General features: G+C 41.4%; 1 protein-coding gene across 1 annotated transcript in view; it reads right to left on the bottom strand.

Annotated features, from left to right (window-relative positions):
* The window catches only part of GRIN3A (glutamate ionotropic receptor NMDA type subunit 3A), a 67,709-nt gene that overhangs the window by 26,591 nt on the left and 19,897 nt on the right, over positions 1-21,221 (bottom strand). Inside the window, exons 2-3 of the mRNA XM_054282870.1 lie at positions 15,724-16,328; positions 8,985-10,032 (exon numbers count right to left, since the gene is read on the bottom strand). Of these exons, the coding sequence (XP_054138845.1) occupies positions 8,985-10,032; positions 15,724-16,328 (1,653 nt within the window). The remainder of the gene's footprint in view (positions 1-8,984; positions 10,033-15,723; positions 16,329-21,221) is intronic.

Consider the following 21,221-nt stretch of genomic DNA (forward strand, 5'->3'; position numbering starts at 1 on the left):
TGGCTGAGAAGAGTTCTGTGAAATGGGACTGGAGGAAAAATGCTTTGGGAACTCCATTTCTAATCATGATCTCAACTCACGAGAAGCATTTCATCATTCATTCTGTTGGCCTCTTCAATGCCCAAATTCAACTCCATGAACTATTTTTTTGCTGGAAATGAGAAAAAGGCAACTCAGTATGCAGCTGAGGGCAGTGCCAGCGACCACTCACTTCAGTGACAGAGCTAATGTGAATTTAGCTTTTACCACTACTCATAAAGGTGCTTTTTAATTTAAATAGGGTATAGAAATGAGAAACATGGCTGAAAGCACTTTCTTAACTTTTATAACAACTTCTGAGGAAAAACTATGGTGCCAAAGGTTTTAGTAGTTCACTTCCACAACAGTGCTGGTTACCTGTTATAACACCAAGTGCAGTGTTTAATGGGCACCTTGTGTATCAGAATTGCCAGCATGATCTCTGCCAGGCAACTGCTCCAGAATCTTAAAAATCTGCTCAGTTTCAGTTCCTAATCACTAGAGAAAGATAACATTAGTTAAAGGACTGATGTGGTTTTAGAAATCTGCTGTTTCACAACGATATTTCTGTCTCTCACACATAAAGCAATCGTATTTTACTTCATCTTATGTAACCCACACATTTAGGCGGTTTCCCAGCCACCAACAGATTTCCCATAGCCCAGTGAGAAAATATAAGCAATTGGAAGTGATAAGCAAAATTTCAGGGGAAAGTGAACAAAACAAATGAAATATTAGTAATAAAAAAATCCCAACCACAAACCAATATAAAACTATTCGTGGGCTTTCCCTTCGTATCTGCGGGAGTTTTTGAAAACCATCTACTGAAACTAACTAGTGAATATTTATGGGGTGCAGAGGGAGATGAAAGAAAATTATTCACAGTGAAGCACATGAATTTCAGATTATAGCAGATGAAAATTCACAGCTCAACTTCTGGAAGTGGAGGTTTTGATCAGGAACTGTCCTACGTGTTTGGGCTTCGGAAGCTGGGAGGTTCCCAGGCCCTCCAGGAGAGGGTGTTTGCAGAATACATTTGAATCAACGCTTTCGCTTCTCTGCTGTGAAAAGTATTGGTGGAGCTGATTCTTTCCTTGTCAGGATGATGACAGATTTCCTTAAAATTCTGTCACTTTGAATCCAGTTCAGAGAGGTCATTAGTTGCCATAAAACCTGACAGCTGCACTGAAGTCAATGAGCAGCTTCAATCTGGACACAAGTGCAGAGTCCACTGCTGACAGTTTATTCTTTTCATTGCAACAAGGGAATTTGTGAAAGGAAACTGTGGCTTAGGTCTCTGCTCAAAAATGTGAATCTTTGTGTTCATGGTCCCTGTGTGAGCACTGATAATTAAATGTAAGATCTGCTCTGCTCCTTTGTGTGTTGGAAAAGCTGTTCAGCTAAGGGATGAGACTGGGGACTCAGGTCTGTGGTTAATTTCTGAGGGCTGCCCTGATGATTCAGGTGCTGGGCAGTCCAAAAAGCTCTGTAAGAAGAGCACTCTGGAGAATATGAGCTTGCAGGTGTGTTTATCCCTGTTTCTTAATAGCATTCTAAGAGTTTTCTGGACAGAGGGATCTCTAAGCTGTGATTTATTCAGTGAGAGCTGAGTGCTATAAGGCAGAAAGTGTAAAACATTATAAGAAAAGTGAGTAGACTGAGGGAAAAGAAGGGATGTAGCTCCCAAAAGGCTTCCAATCACTGCTCCCAATTCCACTTCATCAGAAAGCAACTGTAAAGATGTTCCAGATGCAGTCACTTCATCCAGCATGTTCTCCTGCTTGCTCCCTGTAAAACGTGGCTAATGCACTGTCAGGCAGGTGAAATCCTTTTCAAATCACAAGCAAGTGAAGAAGAGCTGTGTGGCTGAGAATGTGTTGAAGCTACCAAAGAGATACCAAAGAAGATTTCTGGTTGGAGAATTCCTCTTGTCCTTTCATCCTGAGTCTCCAGCCTCTGGATGAAAAGCTCTCAGAGATTTCTACAAACATCCGAGGGCGGAAGGAGGAAATCTAATGTGGCAGCAACTTTAAGTAGGTAGTTTACCATCTTCAAAACCATTGTCTTTAAAATCTTTTTCCTTACAAATTTCTTCTGCTCCAGCTGTTGCTGTTTGAAGGTCAGTCCTCCCACCCCCTGGCCATGTGGCAACTGTCCCCTGGGTGCCAGGGCTGGAAAGAGTCCTCTGCCTAAACCTGTAAGGCAGGAATAGTGCTCTGTGCTTTCCAGGAAAGGAACAAACAATGGGTTTGTGTTGTAAAGGGGTTGTGAGTAACCAGGATGCAGAGGTTTCCAATTGTAGGTGGTAGAAGTACCTGCACTGCCCTCATTTCTACAACACACACTATCTGCTCTTTGCTTTGGATTCAAGAGCATCAAATAAAGGTTTATCAGAGGGAGTCCTGTGTTATGGACAGATCCAACATGGGAACAGAAAGGGATTTTTCCCTTCTTGGAATCAGTGAGGAATGTGTTGAGCATGAAGGATAAATGAAAAATTATGGCCATACTTGGATACCCTGGCTTCTTGCACAGTGAAATATAGACATTAGTATTTGACTTTACCTGGTGTTCAATCAAATCTTAATGCACTCAATGAAAACCACTATTTCTTCCAGAGGACTTGGACTGTTGTCATCCCTGAAATCCAGTGGACCAGGCAGAACTTCTGCTCCAGGAGGGTGATCCAGACTAGCACTCTGGTCTCTGTAGATCACCATGGCCGTGACTTTTGTGAACAGAAATAAACATTCTCCATGCTGCTAAGTCAGCTACGCAATGACCTTCCACCTCTCAGGTGACAGGATCAGCTTGTGCACCTTCACTGCTCTCTGCTACTTTTTGCCAGTAACTTCACTAACTTCTTGTAATTCTCCACTTGCATTATTTCTTGCAAAGGTCTATGATGCAGGTGCTATTTCTGGTGGTGGGCTCACTTTCCTCTTTTCAAAATATATTATGACATTTAGGTATTTAAGTATTTAGCTTCAGAATGAGAAACTGACCCCCACACAGATGGGAAAATGCTAAAACATATTAATTCCTCCTGGTGCTCGAAGAACAACCTCCATGACCTGCACCACACGGAATGAAGACAGCAGGACCTCCTCTCTTCCACACCTACCCTTAAATTCTTTGTCTGAAACAATGAGGGGAGGTGAGGAGTGGCCAGGGCAGCCGGTGATAGTGAGGCAATGTGTGTAGGTAAAGACCTCAAGCAGTAAGGGTTAATATGCAAAGATAACAAAAAGATAATTGTTGGCAAGAAGGCATAAAAAAACGTGTTTAGTTGGGAAAGGAGACTTCATTTGCAGAACACTGCAGGCATTGTCTGATAAAATGGGGATCAGAACAAAGCAGATATGAGCTGGACAGATTCTGAACCTCCAAAGCTGTAACTTTAACAAGAAATCTTTAATGAGGTGATGGGGAAGTTAAACAAGTCAAGTGTTCACCACCATAAATTGCATGGGGAAGCTAAAGAAGTCAAGATTGCACATCCATAAATTGTAGGTGCCTTTCATTCCTGTACGAGACAGCTTTGCAATTCTTTATTCTGGCTGGAGCTTGATACTCAATTTTGCCTTTGTCTGAGAGTTTTTCACTTTCCTCTCTGTGACACTGAAAGTCTCTTTGAGTTCAAATCCTTCACTGACTCATTAATACTCAGAAAAGTACCATGTATTAATTAGCAGGCTGTGATGCTGTGAATCATGACCTTCCTGTGCCCAGTAATTCCTTCACAGAAACACATGCTCTGTAGTTCTTTTAGTTGTAAAAAGAACCCTGCAGTCCTGTACAAATACTAAACCCCATGGCAGCAATAAGATTTTTTAAATTCCACTGAGTTTGTAACTTGATTTTTTGCTATACAATTTAATGCATTTAATGCATATTTAAATAAATGCTACTTTATTATCTATTTAACACTTAGCAGTTCAAGTGGTGCCCCTTATAATGATTCATCTCAGGCTGCTGCAGTGAAAGACCACAGCAGTAATTTCCATTAGTTCAATTCCTACAAAAAGTCCTTCTTCAGGAAGAAAATTTACTGATAAACACATAACAGTTCTGGCCTCACTGTAAAATTGCTGAACTCGATGGAAAATATCATTAAAAGAAGGAGTATTTGAATCATGCCTCTAATGAGGGACCACATATAGAGTGGCTTGACCTTTCTTTTCCTGTGATTTGGTGTTGCTAAAGCTCATCTGCAGTTGCTTGCCAGTTTTGTTTCTGGACAGTTTTAATACAAATAACACAAAGTATTCAACTGATATAATAAGGGCCATAGGGCCTCTAAATTAACTGAGATGTTCATAAATCAGAAATGAGAGCTTGCACCCTCATATTTTGTATATCTAGATACAAATATCTGGGTGGTTGCACATACTGAATTCCTGATTAACAAAACCTCAGAAATACCTTGCCTGGATCACTCAGAGTACTTAGTTTTGTAATAAAAATGTGGCCACCTCATAAGAGCAAGTCTTCAGGCACTGAACTAGGAGAAGTTCAGAGATTTCTGGAGGCTAATCCCAATGCACACCAAGGCTGTTTGAAGGACTTGCTGGGTGGAGCTTGCCAGAATGACTGTAGGTGTCTGCAGAATATTTATTGGGGCACTTTGCATTTTTTTGTGAGTTTTGGAAATACCATCATTCATGGCAGAGAGAAGGAGGCACTTCCAGGGAAAGGTTTAGGTGATGTTGTCCTGAAGCCAGATCCTTAAGAGGAGCCCACCTGTACAAAATATAACTGTAAAGGTATAGTAGACTGACTAATAATATCTTATCTCTTCTTTGTGGGCATGTAAAGTTAGAAGACACAATGCAGTGAAATTGCTGGTGATGGACCCAAAGAAGTAGCCTTTTTTTTTTTTTTAAATGAAGCTAAATACGTTCAATATTTTATGTCAAAATATAATAGAGAAAAGAACTTTGCCACTGCCAAGACGTGTTTTCGAAGGTAAAGTGATGCAGAGTAGTAAAAACATAACCAGAGTAAATGGCTACTTAAGTGTGTAGTAAAGATGGAAAGAAAAACTGTCAGCTGTCACAAAAGTCACAACAGGTGGATAGCACCCAAAACCCTCATTAAATTGTAGAAAGAACACTTTTTGCAGAAAGGAAGCCTAGGTGTTGGACTACCTTATGGAAAATCTGCCCAGCTCCTCTCCCTTCTGCTGCTGTTTGCTTCCGTTGTGGCATGTTTGAAATATTTCTTCTGCACTATGGGCCTCCAGAATTCTTTCGCCTCGAATAACGTGAACTATCCAGCACACTCAGGACATCAAGGTGCATCTCCACTCTGTGTTCTTGCATGAAAAACCCAAAAGCCATTCAGGTCCCTTTGCCACCAAAAGAACTCCACTCTCTGGGGGATCCTGCAGAATCACCTGCCATGAGCTGCCCAGCAGAGTAAAATATCTTCTTTCTAGGGCTTACACATGGCTGTACCAAGGAGTATAATATATATAAATGAACAGCTTGGTAGAGGGTATCCCTCCCCATGGCAGCAGGGGGGAACCAGGTGGTTTTTAATGCCTCTTCCAACACAAACCATTCCGTAATTCTGTGATCAGACCATCCCCAAGGCAGGCTCCTGGTCTGCAAGCCTGGAGGAGGAATATCTGAACCTTGGAAAGAACTCAGCTCTGGTTGACTACCTGGCTGCCAGGCACTCTGACAAAGAATAATGGTATAATGTTTTTGTGCAACCTAAGAGGTGACATTAGGAGAAAAAGTGAAATGAGCCTGTGTGATTCAGATGAGAGAAGAGATAAAAGTAGAGGAAATAATACAAATACAATGCTTTTTCTCTATGTCCTCTGTCTGTAGACAAGCTTTCAAACTTCCTTGCCATATACTGTAGAAAGTTTCTTAAGAGGTATTCAGGACATGGATGCATATTCCATCTGGGCAGCCAGCACATTTATCCTGTGGCTATCCTGTCTCCTTGTCCTCAAACAGGAGGCTGAACATGTTCCAGTGGACACAAAAGCTGTTTTTGCCAGTTTCCACTGGCAAGAGATGATGTCGAAAACCTGTACAGTTAGAAAATGAGGGGGGAGGGGGCAGCACTGGCCCCAAGCCACCCATTTTCTTAGAAGAATTAGATTTTAAGGTGTGAGGACATTGCTTCAAGATCTCAACAACCAATGGGCTCCTGTTGTACCTCCTAGGAAAGGGGGTAGCCACCTTTGATGGACACTGTAGGAGTGTGGCTTTAGTGACCTGCCCTGGTTAAGACTCTTACACAGAAAATACATGGCAAGTTCCCCAAATTCAAGACACATTCCAGTAAATTAATTCTCATTCCTCACACTGCTTTCCTTCTGCTCTGGTTCCTGTCTCACTGGCTGTTCCTCCTTTCAGCAGCTTGATGATATTTCTATATTCTCTTCTATATCATTAGTGCATTTAAAGGTCCAACTGAGATAGCTCTAATTCTGTCCTTCCTGACTGTTCACAACCTTAGATGGGATTTGCCATTTATGGCTGACAGCCTGAAGAAATTACATGTCTTACATCACCTCCAGAAAGCTGCTCCTCTATTTTGGGCTTTGTTTCTTAAATAAATTTCAAAAGCACAGTACAAAGGGCACATGCATACTGAAAGCAGCAGAAGGATGTTTAGAAGTATATTTAAATTAAAAAGGTTATTTCTCTCTCCTGCTGCCTTCTTTTTGAAATGAGTCTCCACCAGTAAAGAGGTAAATATATCTGGGAAGAAAAACCCAAGCATAACATCTTTTAGTCACATAAAAAATGCTTTAAGTAACCAACTAAAGTGATGCCTGTAAATGTGTGACTGCTGTGGCCCAAATATTTCCTAAACCTAAGCTTTAATTCTTAGAGAGAACTTTGAGTAGCCATAGCTCAGGCTCTCATGTGAGCAAGGTTAAACCAGTGCACTTTCCATTACAACTACTCTTTCAGACTAAGACTTTGGAGGCAAATGCATGAATGACACACACAAAACTACTCTGCAGCTCATGCAATGGCAGGCAATCTTCTTCTTTCCTAAAATCTGTGTAGTCTTATTCCTACGATGGGAGGTGGTAACTACTCAGAGGCTTAGATTTATTCCATAAAGCAGGGAAGTGCTTTTCTAGGAAAGGCTAGTAATCCCACTGAGGTAATGGAATCACTGAGGCTACTAACCAGGAGTCATCAGTGTTTCTGTTCTGGACTAAGATCTGTGTCTGCAGCACCTGACATGCTTTAATGTTCTGCACTAAGCTTCAACAGCACAGATTTAGAATAATTTGATTTTCTTGGGGCTGCAGGAATTTCCCAACACCTGTTTTAAAAACACTGCATGTGGTCACAGGAGTGATGCTGAAAAATAGGATGTAATCTGATACAATTTGATGGATGAGGAGATGCCCATGCAAAGAGTAGAAGACTAAACTCATTTTCAAACCAACATTGTGGCTTCACACAACGGTGTAACAGAGATATCCCTGGAGCTGGGGAAATTCAGCTGAAAGCTCTCATCTGCTTCTTCAGAATGCTTCGAGGAAATCATATATAATGGACTTCTATGCCTTGTATTGATGAAGATATTAATACAATATTTATGATATTTTTTGTTGGGAGGGGAATGGCAGATTATTAGAAGCAATTTGCTTTAAGCCATAAATCAATTTTAAAGCACCTTCTGTGAGCCACAAAACTGCTGTTCTTTGTTTATAACATTTTTTGGTAGAAACCATCTAGCTAACACAGCAGGGAGTGAGTCAGTCACTGCACTTGCACAGTTAAAACTGTCTGGTCATCAGCCTGACTGTGAGGTTCCACTAATGGAACAGATGGGGCCTGGCCTTTGCTGTCTGGAGGGGCATATGTACCATTTATCCACACAGTTAACAAAAGCAAGATGTATGCCCTGTTCTTGTGTTATTAAAGTTACTTTTTTATAGTGGAACAATCTGTCAGCTCAGTCCCTTGAGACAAACACATGGTGGATGGTTTCTGTACCAGCAGTTATGTCATGAGTATAAAACTGGGTAATACAATCACACCTTCACTGCAGAAAGTGCCACATGAGCAAGGGAAATCTGCTGCTGCCCTGGAGGGAAATCGTGTCCCCTGGAGTGACTGCTGGGTGCAGAGGATACTCAGGTGTCACCTGCAGCCATCTCTCTAAAAGCCATTCTGCCTCTTGCTTTCCTGATCACTACTTAGTGACAAATAAATTAAGAGTAGTCTTAGAAAAGGACTGGACTAAAATTCCAACTGAAGCCCTCTTGGGAAGGGGGAGAGAGCAGGCGGAGGAAGTTCTGGGAAGTCTGAGCTCTTTGCAGATGGGTTGTCTACAGCATGCTCATCTCCTCCCATGATGGCTCCCCAGCAGAAACTGCACTGCAAATCAAATGCCTGACTACTTGTAAAGTGAATTCCTCTGTTTTGAAGAATAAGGTAGGATTTTTCAAAATATTTCAGTTCTGCTATGTTTCATTTAGCATTCATGGGGAATTTTGCCAGCACTGCCTTTGCCAGCAGCATTATGACCAGTGAAATACTTGAAAAATCCTACCTAGAGAGTATCAATGGTTTCGTCTCATTCTGTGCAGTTGTTTTGTTTGAATAGATTTTAGGATGGCCTGAGTCATCCAATTGATTTAAACAAGTCCCATCAAAGGGAACTTGGAACTGAACTCAAATCCTTAATCTTCATGTAGAACCAACTATTCTTCTCTGCAGTGGACAGTACCAGAATACTTCATCTTTCTCCTCACCTTCAATCTTTTAAATCCTTCCCCCTACATTCTTATGAGTGTTGCAAGGTCCTATCTCACTGAACTTCCCTCCTGAAATGCCACCAGGTTGTAAGTAATTGCAACCACAGTTTTCCACAAAGATTACTTTCTGATTTTGTTAGAAACCATAAATTATGCAGCAGTGAATTTTGAATGGAGAAAAGAAAAGGCTGAGTTAATAACAACAGACATGCTTTACCTTTGGGTCATGTATTCCAGAAAGTTCTTCATAGATCTTCTCTCCCACCATGACAGCAGCTAGGTTGGCTGTGTATGTCGACAGGCAAAACAAGCAGAAAATAGCCCAGAGATTCATTAAAAACCTTCCAGTCCAGCACTTTGGGGGTTTGATGGCAGCTGTTCTTCCAAACAGGATTGCGTAGCAGACATTGAGGGCAGAGGAGAAGGAGAACACTTTGTTCCTGTTCCTTCCCCTAGGGGTCATTCCAAAAGGACTTTTCCACTCATACAAGGTGAGGAATACAGCTGTGATGTGAAGAGCAACAAATATCCCCAGCCACATAGTCCAGTGAAGTGGCCACATAAAGGCTCCAATAGGAGCTGCAGTGTCTTTGGTCCTCACCAAAATCCCCAAGCTGGTTGAAAAGAATGGGCTGGTGAAATCAATCACTTGGCTTCGGGCAGTGTTGATGCTGAATGAAGTCACTGCCATGTGAGCTGTACCAGCAAGAAGGTCTCCCACCAGCCCAGTCCAGTGGCCATTCTTCCAGGCACCGTACTTTCCATCCCCAACAATGTACAAGTCAAAATCAAAATTCATATCCTCAGCCAGCTTCTCCAGCAGGTCAATACAGTAGCCATAGCAGCACTTCTTCAGCTCATTGGGCACGGTGTCATTGCCCCCTTGGAGGGTTTCAAACAGGTTGTCCAGCACACCTGAATCATTGGTCAGCGGGTCCAGGCACAGCTGCCCTGCTGGGCAGAGACCTTCATCATCTACATCCCTTGTGAAGACAAAGGGATGCTCAATCAGAGTCACCACCCTCAGGTGCAGCCGGGCGGGGTGCTGCATGTGACTTTTGTGTCTCTGTGCCTGTTCTGGCCATATCCCATAGTCCATGATGATCTTCCCTTCCTGCCAGCTCCCCAGGCGTGTCCACATCGGGTTTCCAACGGGGTCATGCTGCAGATTCCAGATGAAGAAATTATTTTCTGAGCTGACAATGGATGAGCCCTTCACCTTAATGTGGCCACTGAGACCATCAAAAGTTGTGTTGGCTAAAAACCTGTTGGAGAGAGAAAGCAGAGGAGTCAGAAGCAGACGGGTGAATTGTGAATTTATGTTGAAGAGAGTAGACAAGGATGTTGCTGAACACCTGGACCATTAATAGCACATAGATCCTGTGGTACAACGAACCAGCCACATAATTTATGACTAAATTATATGGGGATGCTCCCCTACTATCTAATGCAAATGAAAACTCCTCAGGAAAGATGTATTTTTTTACTTACTAGAAAAAATGAATACAAGAACAGTAATTTTTTCAGTTACCTTTGCCTCACAAACTGATGAAACACAGGTTAGTTCTAAGCTGAACTCACCAGATCTGCTGTCACTTTCCTAGATAAAAATACATATGAAAATGGAAGAGTGGAAATTATGTATGAAATGTCCTTCCAAGAAAAATGCTATAATCTCAGTAAGATCTAGCTTACATAAGAGGGGCTACTGAAGTGCTGTCAACAGCTTTCAAGCACTCTCAAGTGAACCAATCTGGATTCAAAAATGCAAATTTGGCATTGGTAAATCACTGTTAGACACTTCAGAATAAAAGAAGGGAAGAAAGTGAAAGATGGTTGCTCTAGGACAGTTAGTTTTAATTCTTACAAAAAAAAAAAAACCAAGTGAAAAAGCAGTTTTTAAAAAAAATGTGCAAAAGTAATGTTCTTAAATGTGCAGTGCTGCCACTGAAGCAGAACTCATGAAGTGTGCCAGTTTTGCACTGCACATTTTGCATTGAGAATTCTGGGAATTTTACTATTCCAGATACTGACAATTAAGTTGTGTATTTCCTTTGTATTGCAAGTCAGTGTTTGCTAGTAGTTGTCCTCTGTGCCTGTTGAATTCAGCTTCTGGCAAGCCATCATCAAAGAGGCTAAAAACGACATGGATAAAGGAGCTGGGAACTCAGTAGGAATTGAGTGTTTGAAGTAGAAAATCCTTTTCAGTGTGAGCACTATGCCTAGCTGAACTGCAGGCTGCTAACAGCAGAGCTGCTATGCATTTGGCAGGGGCTGCACAAGCCTTAAAACACTGGTTCCATTAAAAACAACCAAGTTAAATTGTTGCTAATATGGTGCACGGCAAGTCGTGTGCATTTTTTTTTCAGTAAGAGGCATTTAGAAGACAGACTACTCAGCTGTCGTAGCAGAATATAGCACTTCACATTAATCCTGAGAAGTGGATGAAAGTAAGTGTTGGGAGAAGTATAAAGGCTGTCATTCCAGCCTCAATAAGGAAGACATAAACTTTTAAGTAGAGTTAACTGTTTATCAATTGTTACAGAGGAAAAAAATAACCTTCAATTGATTTGAAAACAATAAATCAGTTGCAAGTGTGTGTACATCCATACTTCTGTCCGGTCTCTACACTTTGTTTTGATGACTTTTGATGATTTTTGATGGGGTTTCAGCAGTTAAAACTCTGCACTGTTTAAGTCTCAAAGTCATATAAATTTTAGCCCTTTGCAAAGGCAAATTTTTGAAAGTAAATGTTTTAGTTTTGAGTGTAGTTGTGTCTGTGATAGCCTTCTCTAAGGCAGCTTCACAGTTCTTGCTCAGCCTCCTTTGAGTAGGTTGAGTTTGGAGAAAGATAACACAGACAATACTCTCAAAAGCAGATGATCTGTACATGTGCTAGCTTGGGTCTGGAAATCACGCCTAAAAATGCAGACAGGTGTTTATAAATATAAACGTATATAAACTATAAATGCAGTTTTCATGTTTTAAATCCTTTACCATTCAGTCCACTGTTAAAGGACACCATAGCTCCTGTAATCAGTGGTATCTGCAACTGTTTGCCCACTCCTTCCCTCCTAATCCATGCTTCCTACTTGATGGTGTAACTTCCCTCTGTGTATGTAAACACTATCAAGACAAAGTTTATGGGAGCAGGCAATCTTTAGCACTAAAGGAAGGTTTATGCGCCCATAAACTTGTTTGGGTTTTGTCTCTCTCTTACTTTTATCTCCCTCAGTCTCTGTAAAAAATTGTGCAACTTCTTTACAAGCCTTGCTGGGCATACAGGCAGAAGCCATCACTGTGACAGTTAACAGTAAAACCATTCCATGTGTGTAGATGGACCTGCGTGAAAATTTTTTTAGGAGATGCACTCAAAAGACTTAGCAGTTCACAAAAATGCCAAAAGCAGGGGGACACAAGTCCTCAAGTGGAATAAGCTTGCAAAGTTCTCATGAATTTGGCTCCATGTTGCTAATACAGCATGACCTGGGCATGAGAATGCTGCAAAGCAGGTGCTCTGGGCATGACTGAAGCCATGGAACAACGCATTACATTAATTTTCTGAAGCTGGAAGGAGACCACTGGAATTAATGTGTGCTGTTCCCTGACTTGTACAGTAGAAGTGAGCATCCCCAGGAGGGCAGAACGAGCCCTCTGAACCTGTCCTGTGGTTCTGTTAGGAGCGGGTACCTGAGAGAGATTTAGCAGCATTTCAATGTACAACTTCACCACCTCATCAAGTTGGTGGCTTATCTTTGCAGCTGATTTGCATGTTCTGTATTTTTTTGTAGTGACAGAACATGAATCAAAATAAATGATGGGAACCATGCTGGAGAAGCATTTTAACAGCACTTTGTTTTATACGCAAGCAGCTGCGGCTGCTGAGCATTTGCATGCACTGTGAGCAGCACCAGTGAAACTCATGCCAGCAACTTCAAGTGAAAACTCCTTTACTCAATAACTTTAGGAAACAGATAAGAGGCTCTGACTACACTTTTTAAGCTAGAAATCTCCAGTGTGAATCTTTGGGAATTACAAGTGCTGGGTACTGCACAGACACGCTGGCAGTATCTGAGCAGTGCTATTTCAGAAGGGCTACTGACAGATCTGTATAGAAAGACAGCCTGCACAAATTTTAGAAGGTGAAGGGCCAGATCCTCAAGTCTGACAGCTGAATGAATTTTCTTGATGCTGTGTCAATATATGGGAACTGACGTTCACACTGACAGTCTACGATAACTGCATCAAGGCTTTATCAGAGTCACTTCAGTTTGAACAATGAGTCCAAAGTGTGTCATTTGCTCATTTCAGCTTTGTTTCTCATGTGCTTTGTTACAAGAACTGCTCCTTAGACCTTTAGCAGCACTATCACTCTCCAGTAGCAGTATCTTTGTTGTATATTTAAGAATGATTTAATGAAATTATTTTCTCTCAAGCTTGATGGTTGGGTCATTCCACCTCTCTTTTTGGGAAGCTCACTGGAGGCAAGAACCAGAACTGGCATGGAAAAAGAGGAGGTTCTGGGGCGAACTTGCAGTCCCTAAAGGGACTTTAACAGAGCCGGAGAGACTTCTTACTGATAGGACAAGAGGAAATGGCTACAAACTGCCAGAGGGCAGGGTTAGATGGGATACTGGGAATAAAAGTTCTTCCCTGTGAGGGTGGGGAGGCCCTGGCACTGGCTGCCCAAAGCAACTGTGGCTGCCCCATTCCTGGAAGAGCTCAAGACCAGGTTGGCAGCAACCTGGGATAGTGGAAGGTGTCCCTCCCCATCCGAGGAGGTGGAATGATGTCATGCTTAAGGTCCCTTCCAACCCAAACCATTCTGTGATTTTATGGACTTATGAAATAGCAGGTTGATGAAATTACCCAAGAAGCTGAGTTAAAGCTGTAAGACTAATTAAAGCTATAAGACAAGATGGGGCTTTGAAATTTTAATGCCTTGTTCCATCAACAAGGATGCTCCTGTGAGCAGGCAAGAATAGATGAGGGAATCAATCTCATTGTAAGAGGAATAATGGACAGTGACTTACAACAGTAAAATCTTCAGGGGGTTGTACATCTATACCCGTATCCATGCAGATACAAGCATGCTTTGCCATGCACTAGCTCATTATTCTGCTCCTGGGTTCACTTAAATGTCTGCACAGCCAAGGTATGAGATCAGTGCTGGCAGAAGAAGCTCTGGCTGTGCGAGAGAGTGTGGCTGCTGTTCATCCACCCATTGCAGAGAGGCGAGGTGAAGGCATTGCTTCTTCTCCCTCATCCCCTTCTCCATCCCCATGCATGACAGCTCCCGGCTTCCCACCAAGACAATTGGGTTCATTAAGACAGAAAAATGCACTCATTACTAAAAAGCAGTTAAGCACCAGACAAAAATTTTACCCTTTGGGGGCTAAAAACACCTAAACCCCCTGGTGAGATGGGCCAGGTTGGTCACAGTGAAGCCACTCATCAGCATGCCACACCTGAGAAATTAATGGCACCACTCAGAGTTAACAGTTGTGCTGCTGACACAAACACAGTTCTGGCCGTCAGTACCTGTCTCGCTCAAACTCTGCAGAAACAGCTGCACTGATTTAGCACAAGGGTTTCTCTAACCTGTTATTTTCTCTTTAATAGCGTTCACAAGCAAATGTATAGGGAAAAAAACAAGGCTAAGCACACAGTTCTTTCTTTCACTTCCACAATACCTTTACCAATATGAAGGAAAAAGGAAATTTCACAGATGTGAAATTGCATATTGTCTCCCAAAACACTTCAAAAGCTAATGGTTCTCTGTAGAGAGCATCAATGATGAATTATTTTTCACGAATACATTTAAGAGTTTTATTTTTGTTTTCCTTTTTTTAAATCTCTTCTTCAAACCTCAAAAAGCCTATTCATAAAACTGCTGTCCTCTTGTTACTCTAAGAAGGCTCCTGCTTTTACTTTTCAGATAAAATATCCAGAATAATCTGGCAAAATAAACATCACAAGTCACTGGGTTATTGTGAGTCGGTCCAGTGTTTATTTCCCAAGCCCTCTTCCACTCTTTGGAAACAGAGAGTTTTTGACTCTGAATGGACAAGTGGACTAAGGAAATGTTGGGGTCTCAAATGGTTGTGTTTTGAGCAGTGCTGTTAATAATGTATTCATGATTGAGCAGACATATCCAAGAAAAAATTATGTTTCTCAAAAAAAGCCTCAAGAACTTTTATCCCCTGTCCAACAAAATCTTTAAGTTGAAAACCAGATGTAAAGGGGGGAAAACATGCAACAGTTGCTGGATGTAGATTAAGTGATGAATTAATGTAGTTACCCAAGATATTTTTGCTTGTTTTCAAAAAGAACCATGTAAGTTTTCCACTCGTATGTTAAAAACTGAATATTTCTAAACGGGAACACACAAGTAGTTTTGGGAATAGCTTCTACATAGTGACATGAAGCAGAGACAGCACTTTGCACTTTTGAGTGCTCTCACCAGAAGAAACCCTCTGAGGAGATGAAGGTGCATCTTTTTCCTCTCTTTTCCATGGAAGCATACTATCAAGGGCTACTACACATCTTTGTATTGTCTGAGGGCTTAGACAGTGCAAATATTCTGTGTTTTGTACACTCAAAATCTCAGAGAATTTGACAGTAGCCCACCTTATATAAATAAACATAAATGCATGATTCAGAGCACAGTCTGTAACCTAGCCTATGCTGACTACGTGATTTCTACTTCTGTGGAACATTGTCTTCTTCTACCAGAATCTCAAAGTTCTGGCTTCTCTCCCACTGTGGCAAAGTTAAAATTTCATTATCTGCCCATAAGTAAAGAAGCAGGAGAAAATACTGAAAAAAACGTGTTTGTGAGGGAGGGTAAGCAGCATGATAGCTAACCCACAGAGAATGGTGGGAGGGAGAAGAAAATTATTTTTCTTGCAATACAGCAAATATTACCTAAGGGGGAAAAAAAAGGCAAAACTTACTTTGACAAATACTGGCCTGAAGTGATATTCCTCTCTTCCGTGTCCATGCAGTTCATCGTACTTGGAATGAGAGCCAGCTCAGGCTGGATCATGGTGGCTGCTGCCACAGCCCTGGCCACCAGCTCCATGGCATCCTGCACGTAGTGCTCGAAGACCGACTGAGTTGTCTTGCCGTGAGCGATGAGACCGAGGGGCAAACCTTCTGTCCTCAGCTCTTCCACGTTCTGTGAATCCCCAATAATCCAGTGCAGCTCTGGAGGCATCACACCAAACTGCGTGGTTATCTCAAAAATCCTCCGCGTTTTCTCCATGTCACACCCAAACATCACCATGGTCGACGTCGTGTCTTTGATGCTCTCCAGGTAAAACTGCAAGTAGTTCAGAAGGTCACTGGTTGAAGTGAGGTTTGCTGTGATGTTTATAATGGACCCCAGGTGGAACTTGGAGCTCTGTTGTGTGAGGAAGAGAAAATCTGTGATGTTCCACTCCTCCTGGCACAGCATCAGGCTGAAATTGTACCAGTTGTTCATCGCGAGGATCGAGAAAGTGACATCAGCATCAGAACTCAGTGAGTTTTCTAAGCTCATCTGCAGGTGAAGGGGGTTCTGTGGTTATAAAAATGAAAGACAATGATCAGAAATATACTGGACACAAGCTAATGAGTCTGATTAATTTTTATACTCTCCTTTAGTTCAAAGTGACCACCTGCCAATCAACAGAACTGTGTGAGCAACAGGAAAATTTACACCCACCCAGCCTAAATGGACGATTCATGGGCTTCCTCTGCTAGTTTGACTCAACTGCAGCAGTCATTAATGAGCCTGTTTCTGAGAATATGTTCTTCTTTCTACCCACTTGTCCTTTTGGATTTCAAAGCATTCTCAAGCAAATATTTCCCTGCACCCCTAACAGGGATATGAAAAGGTATTTCCTTACTGCTGAAGTTCAGCCCATTTACTGACCCATTTACAAATGGATACTGAAAGGTTCATTGGTAAAAAATTAAAAAAAAAACCAAAGAAACCCCCTCAGTTCTTTTTATTATAGCTCTTTTTTTTTTTATGTGTGTAGTGGGGGAATTTTTTACAGACATATGAGTAACCTAATAAAATGGATCACAGTCTACCACCAAGGCACATCACGTCCTGCCAACAACACAGGACAAGTTACTCAATGCACAAGAGGCTAAGATATGCAGACTCTGATTTCTGAGCTGGAAAACTTTTGATAAATAAGCATTTCATACTCATTTTTTACCATGTCATTGATGCTATTACAGAACTAGACCCATTATGTTTCCCAGCACCATTGCCCTTGGCTTTATCTTTTCCAGAAAACGAAGGGGGATTTGAGGCTAACTCCTCTGTTCTCTTAAGGTGAGTAGTTATTATTTGATCATTCTTTTCCTTTACTCTCATTCCTCTCTTTTCCCTGGTCTTAAAAATAATTTTTTATTTACAGTTTTAGTAAGAAAGAAAAGAAGTTAAAGAATCCAAGCAATTTCTGGCATTTGCTATGAAAAAATTCTATGACCTACAAAAATGTTTCTACCAGGCTTTCAGCTAGCATATTATATATTACTCCAACTTTTGCTTTTCAGTTGAGAACCTGACAATCTTTCCTGTAGCTTTCCCAAAGAAGTTGTACCACTTTACACTGGCATTCAATTCCAGCCATGAGGCTGTCCAAAAAATGTCATGTCTGTTCCAGTGCACCTTTTGGTCTGTGAGATCTTCGTTGTGACTTTATGTCAGCATCTGTCTGTATTCATGTCCACTCAAACTGTATATTACCCTACACAGGTACCTGGATTTTATCTTTTTATCCATTATGTTACTAAACACTTTAGATCAGTTCATCCTTCTCTTATGTTCTCAGTAGTTAATGTGTATTATGTGAGGGATCGAACCTTTTCAAATTCAATAAAAAATGTCATTTTGGTTTTTAAAAGTACTTTACTGATAATAACAGGCTTCAGTGTGTATGGATCTTAGAAATGTCATTCTGAATTGAGAATAATATGATAACGGGTCAATTTACACTAGTTTTATTAAATAAAACCCTGGGCACTCCAACACAGATGTAAGGGGTGAAATCACAAAAAAACCCCCAAACCCTGAAGAGCTATGTACTGGCAATAAGCAGCAGGCCCATTGTGTTAATTTGCAGCTACATGAACTCATAATCTGTTTTCCAGACAGTTTAAATTCAGAGCTTGATAAAAAGAATGCTGTAATTGAAGATGTTCTCAGTTCTTTTTGTTATCTCTTGGGTTTAGTACCTGTGGCCCTTTTTTTTTTTTACCGAGATGCAAGAACAAGCTAATTAAACAGAACACTGTCCACAATCGATGCACATCATGTACTGCCAGCAAGACACAAGAGGGATGACTCTTTGATAAAGGACAAGTTACTCAGTGCACAAGGAGCTCACCTGTGTAGAATTTCTGAGTTCTGAGCTGGAAAGCATTGCCTACTAATTAAAACACATGACAAGTTTAGGAGGGAAATAAAGCACTGCATAGAGGGTTTGGGAAGATGGCTTGAATAAGCTAGTCCCTGCAAAGTGAATCACAGCAAACTTCTTTTCTGAGGTTATGAGATATTCATGTAAATTTACTCCAGTTAGTTTCTCACTGGAAATAGATGGGAGTAGAAAGGATTTGCCTTGTCCTCTTTGTCCAAGATTAGGGAGAAGTAGAAATATTTTGTACACAATGATTCACCTCCCATCGGCCAAACTCTGCAAGCTTCAGTTAATTGGAGTGTTAATGCCAGTGAGAAGAAATGTTTTTCAGTATACACAGAACAGCCTCTGTGCACATACAAAGGACAGCACACAATCTGATCATTCCTCTGCAGGGAGCAGCAAACACCTTCAGTATTTCAGAAGGATAACATCTCAAGCACAGTACTACGGCATCTACCAGATGCAGAAAAACAACCAGAGAGTGACAGATGTTTGCAGTAACAGCTGTGTCCATACTGCTGCATCAAACAACCCAGAAAACAAAAAACAAACTGGAGCTTTTGTACAGCTCACCCTATCCTGGGTCTAGTTTTGGCACCTGTCATACCCAGACCATTTGGGGAGTAAGAGTATCCAGAATATCCCAGTAGGGATAAGACTGTGTGAGCACTGTCTCTCCCCCTCCCCCAGCAGGTTTAGCTCTTTGAAGATCTCTATGTCCTCATGCCAAAGTCAGCGCACATGCGCAATTTCACAAATGCAAGACTGCTTCTGCTCCTCTACTGAACCATTCTTCCTGTATTAGAACACTCTGAACTGATGAAAACCCACACCCAAAGATCACTGGGCATTATCCTGGGCCCCCTAAGCACACACAGTCCAGAGAATGTGGAACTCTGCCTCAGGGCCAGAAAAATGGAAGCAATTTTACCCAGCAATGCAGGTGAAGGCAGCTTCCACCTGACTGGGAGTTCTCAGGTTCTTGCACGGCTGGACTCTCCCACAGAACCACATCCACAGCATTAGTGCTCAGGAGCTCCAGCACTGTGATTCCTGCCCTATGTTCAGCACACCTGGATGTGTCAGCATGGCCCAACAGCCCATTCCCATGCTGAGACACTCCTCCTCCCTGAACAGAGGTGTTATTTGGGAAAACCTGGCTTGGACTGAGCCTGCGTGTAGAAGGGCTCATCGGAGTGAGACCATCTGTGCTTCAGCCATCACATCACCTTCAGGAGCCCACAGATGCACTGGCAAAAGCACTTATCATCACTGTGATTTATTAGCTGCTAAATTCCCTGCTAAGATGCTTGAAAGATAAACATTCAGCCCTGAAAAAGCAGCAGAGTCTCTCTTCTCTACTAAGAGTATTGGACTGCAAACCTGTCTTCAGAATTTTTCTAATACAATAGCATACATAAAATTTAGTCACCAGGCATTACTTCTGCTAAGGTTTCAGCTCATTGTCTCCGCACACCATAAGAACATCCCTGTAGGTGTTGGGGAGGAAAAGTAATCAATGGTTTCCTTTGTACTGGGACTGAGGGAAGGGAATGCTTCTTTGGAGATATTTGGATTTTAAGCCTTCCTAATTATATTTTGAAAGGTTTATTTGCCATTTGTATGGAGGTTGCAGTTGAAGAAAAATACACAGAAGTCACATTTCAGTAGAGAGCCTTTGATATTATAGTGTTCTTAATGCTTTTACATATCTCTTGTTGATTTGTCTCTCTTCAAAGTCAACAATTACTGCTTTTTAATGAAGAACTTCCACAAATTATTTATTAAATCATTCAGTGATAATTGCTGAGACAGTGTAATTTCACAGAGAAGGTTCCTGACAACTGAAATGATAATTTAGATGTGTACAACTTCATGGTAATAACAGAGAACAGAGATTTATGAGATTTCATCTGTATATTGAACTCTCCTCCACCCTTATTAAAGTTCTCAGGCAAACTCCTTCTTTACTTCCCTTTGAAATTAGCAGAGCTTGACTATTTCAGTTAAAATGACAATTAAAACTCACATGAAAATTCAGTTTAAATGTCTTTGACTTTAAGCTGCTATTGAAGACTGGTGATCTACCCCAGTTTTTCTTCAAACTACACAATTTAACCTTATTTGAATAATGCTAATTGCTGTCTGTTTTTTAATGATGTGTTTACACAGCGCCATTAGCAGAAACATCTTCTATGTCCACGAGTGCTTAATTTTTTATTGGATGTCACTAACTCCTCTTTTATAAACCAGCCACGACCACCTGACTTCACTGTTTACTCGGCAAAGAACAGACCTCGAATCCCTAATTTCTGACTAACTGCCTTTGGATCAGATGCTGACAGTCTTTCCACTGCCTTTCAGTGGGCTCTGGACCAAGCCATTCATGGAACATTAAGCTGTACACGGTCTGATGTGTCTCTTCTCCTGCCTATCAACAGAGACCTTAACTACTGATTTGCTTTCTGTATCCCAACCAGAGCAGTTTTGACAGGTTTTTCCCTTTGCCTGAGACACCTGAGAGAGCAGGTTCATTTAGCAGCTGAAACATGGTTTGCATTTCATTAATGCAGCAATTTCCAGGCCTCCATTTCATCAGTCTGCAGACCTATCCTTGTAAATCTTGTGAGCACAAGCGCCTGGAGCTGGGCTGACTTGCACCCTGAAGGATCTGGTCATTTATCCCTTCAACCGAATTTGTAATGCTAATTAGGCATAGTCACGGTGACATTTTATTTGACATTATAATAGCTTCATTAGCAGAGTTAAAAGCATAGATGTGAACATTGTTTTGCTAACTGTGTAAAAGTAAACAACACACAGAAAATATTATTCCCCTCTGACTCTTGGGGAAAAGGCAGTGCTTACACACACACACACACACACACACATATATATAACACACACACACACACACACATATATATATATATAAGTATATACATTTTTGATAAGAAACACAAAGGAGAAAACAGGCTATATAGTCAGATCAGAGAAAGCTCCACTGAAGGAAAAAACCCTCCTGGCTT

The sequence above is a fragment of the Melozone crissalis genome, unplaced genomic scaffold (genome assembly GCF_028551555.1).
Source record: "Melozone crissalis strain CALT ecotype California unplaced genomic scaffold, PUWL_Pcris_2 ptg000005l_1, whole genome shotgun sequence".
In the NCBI taxonomy this organism is placed as follows: Eukaryota; Metazoa; Chordata; class Aves; order Passeriformes; family Passerellidae; genus Melozone; species Melozone crissalis.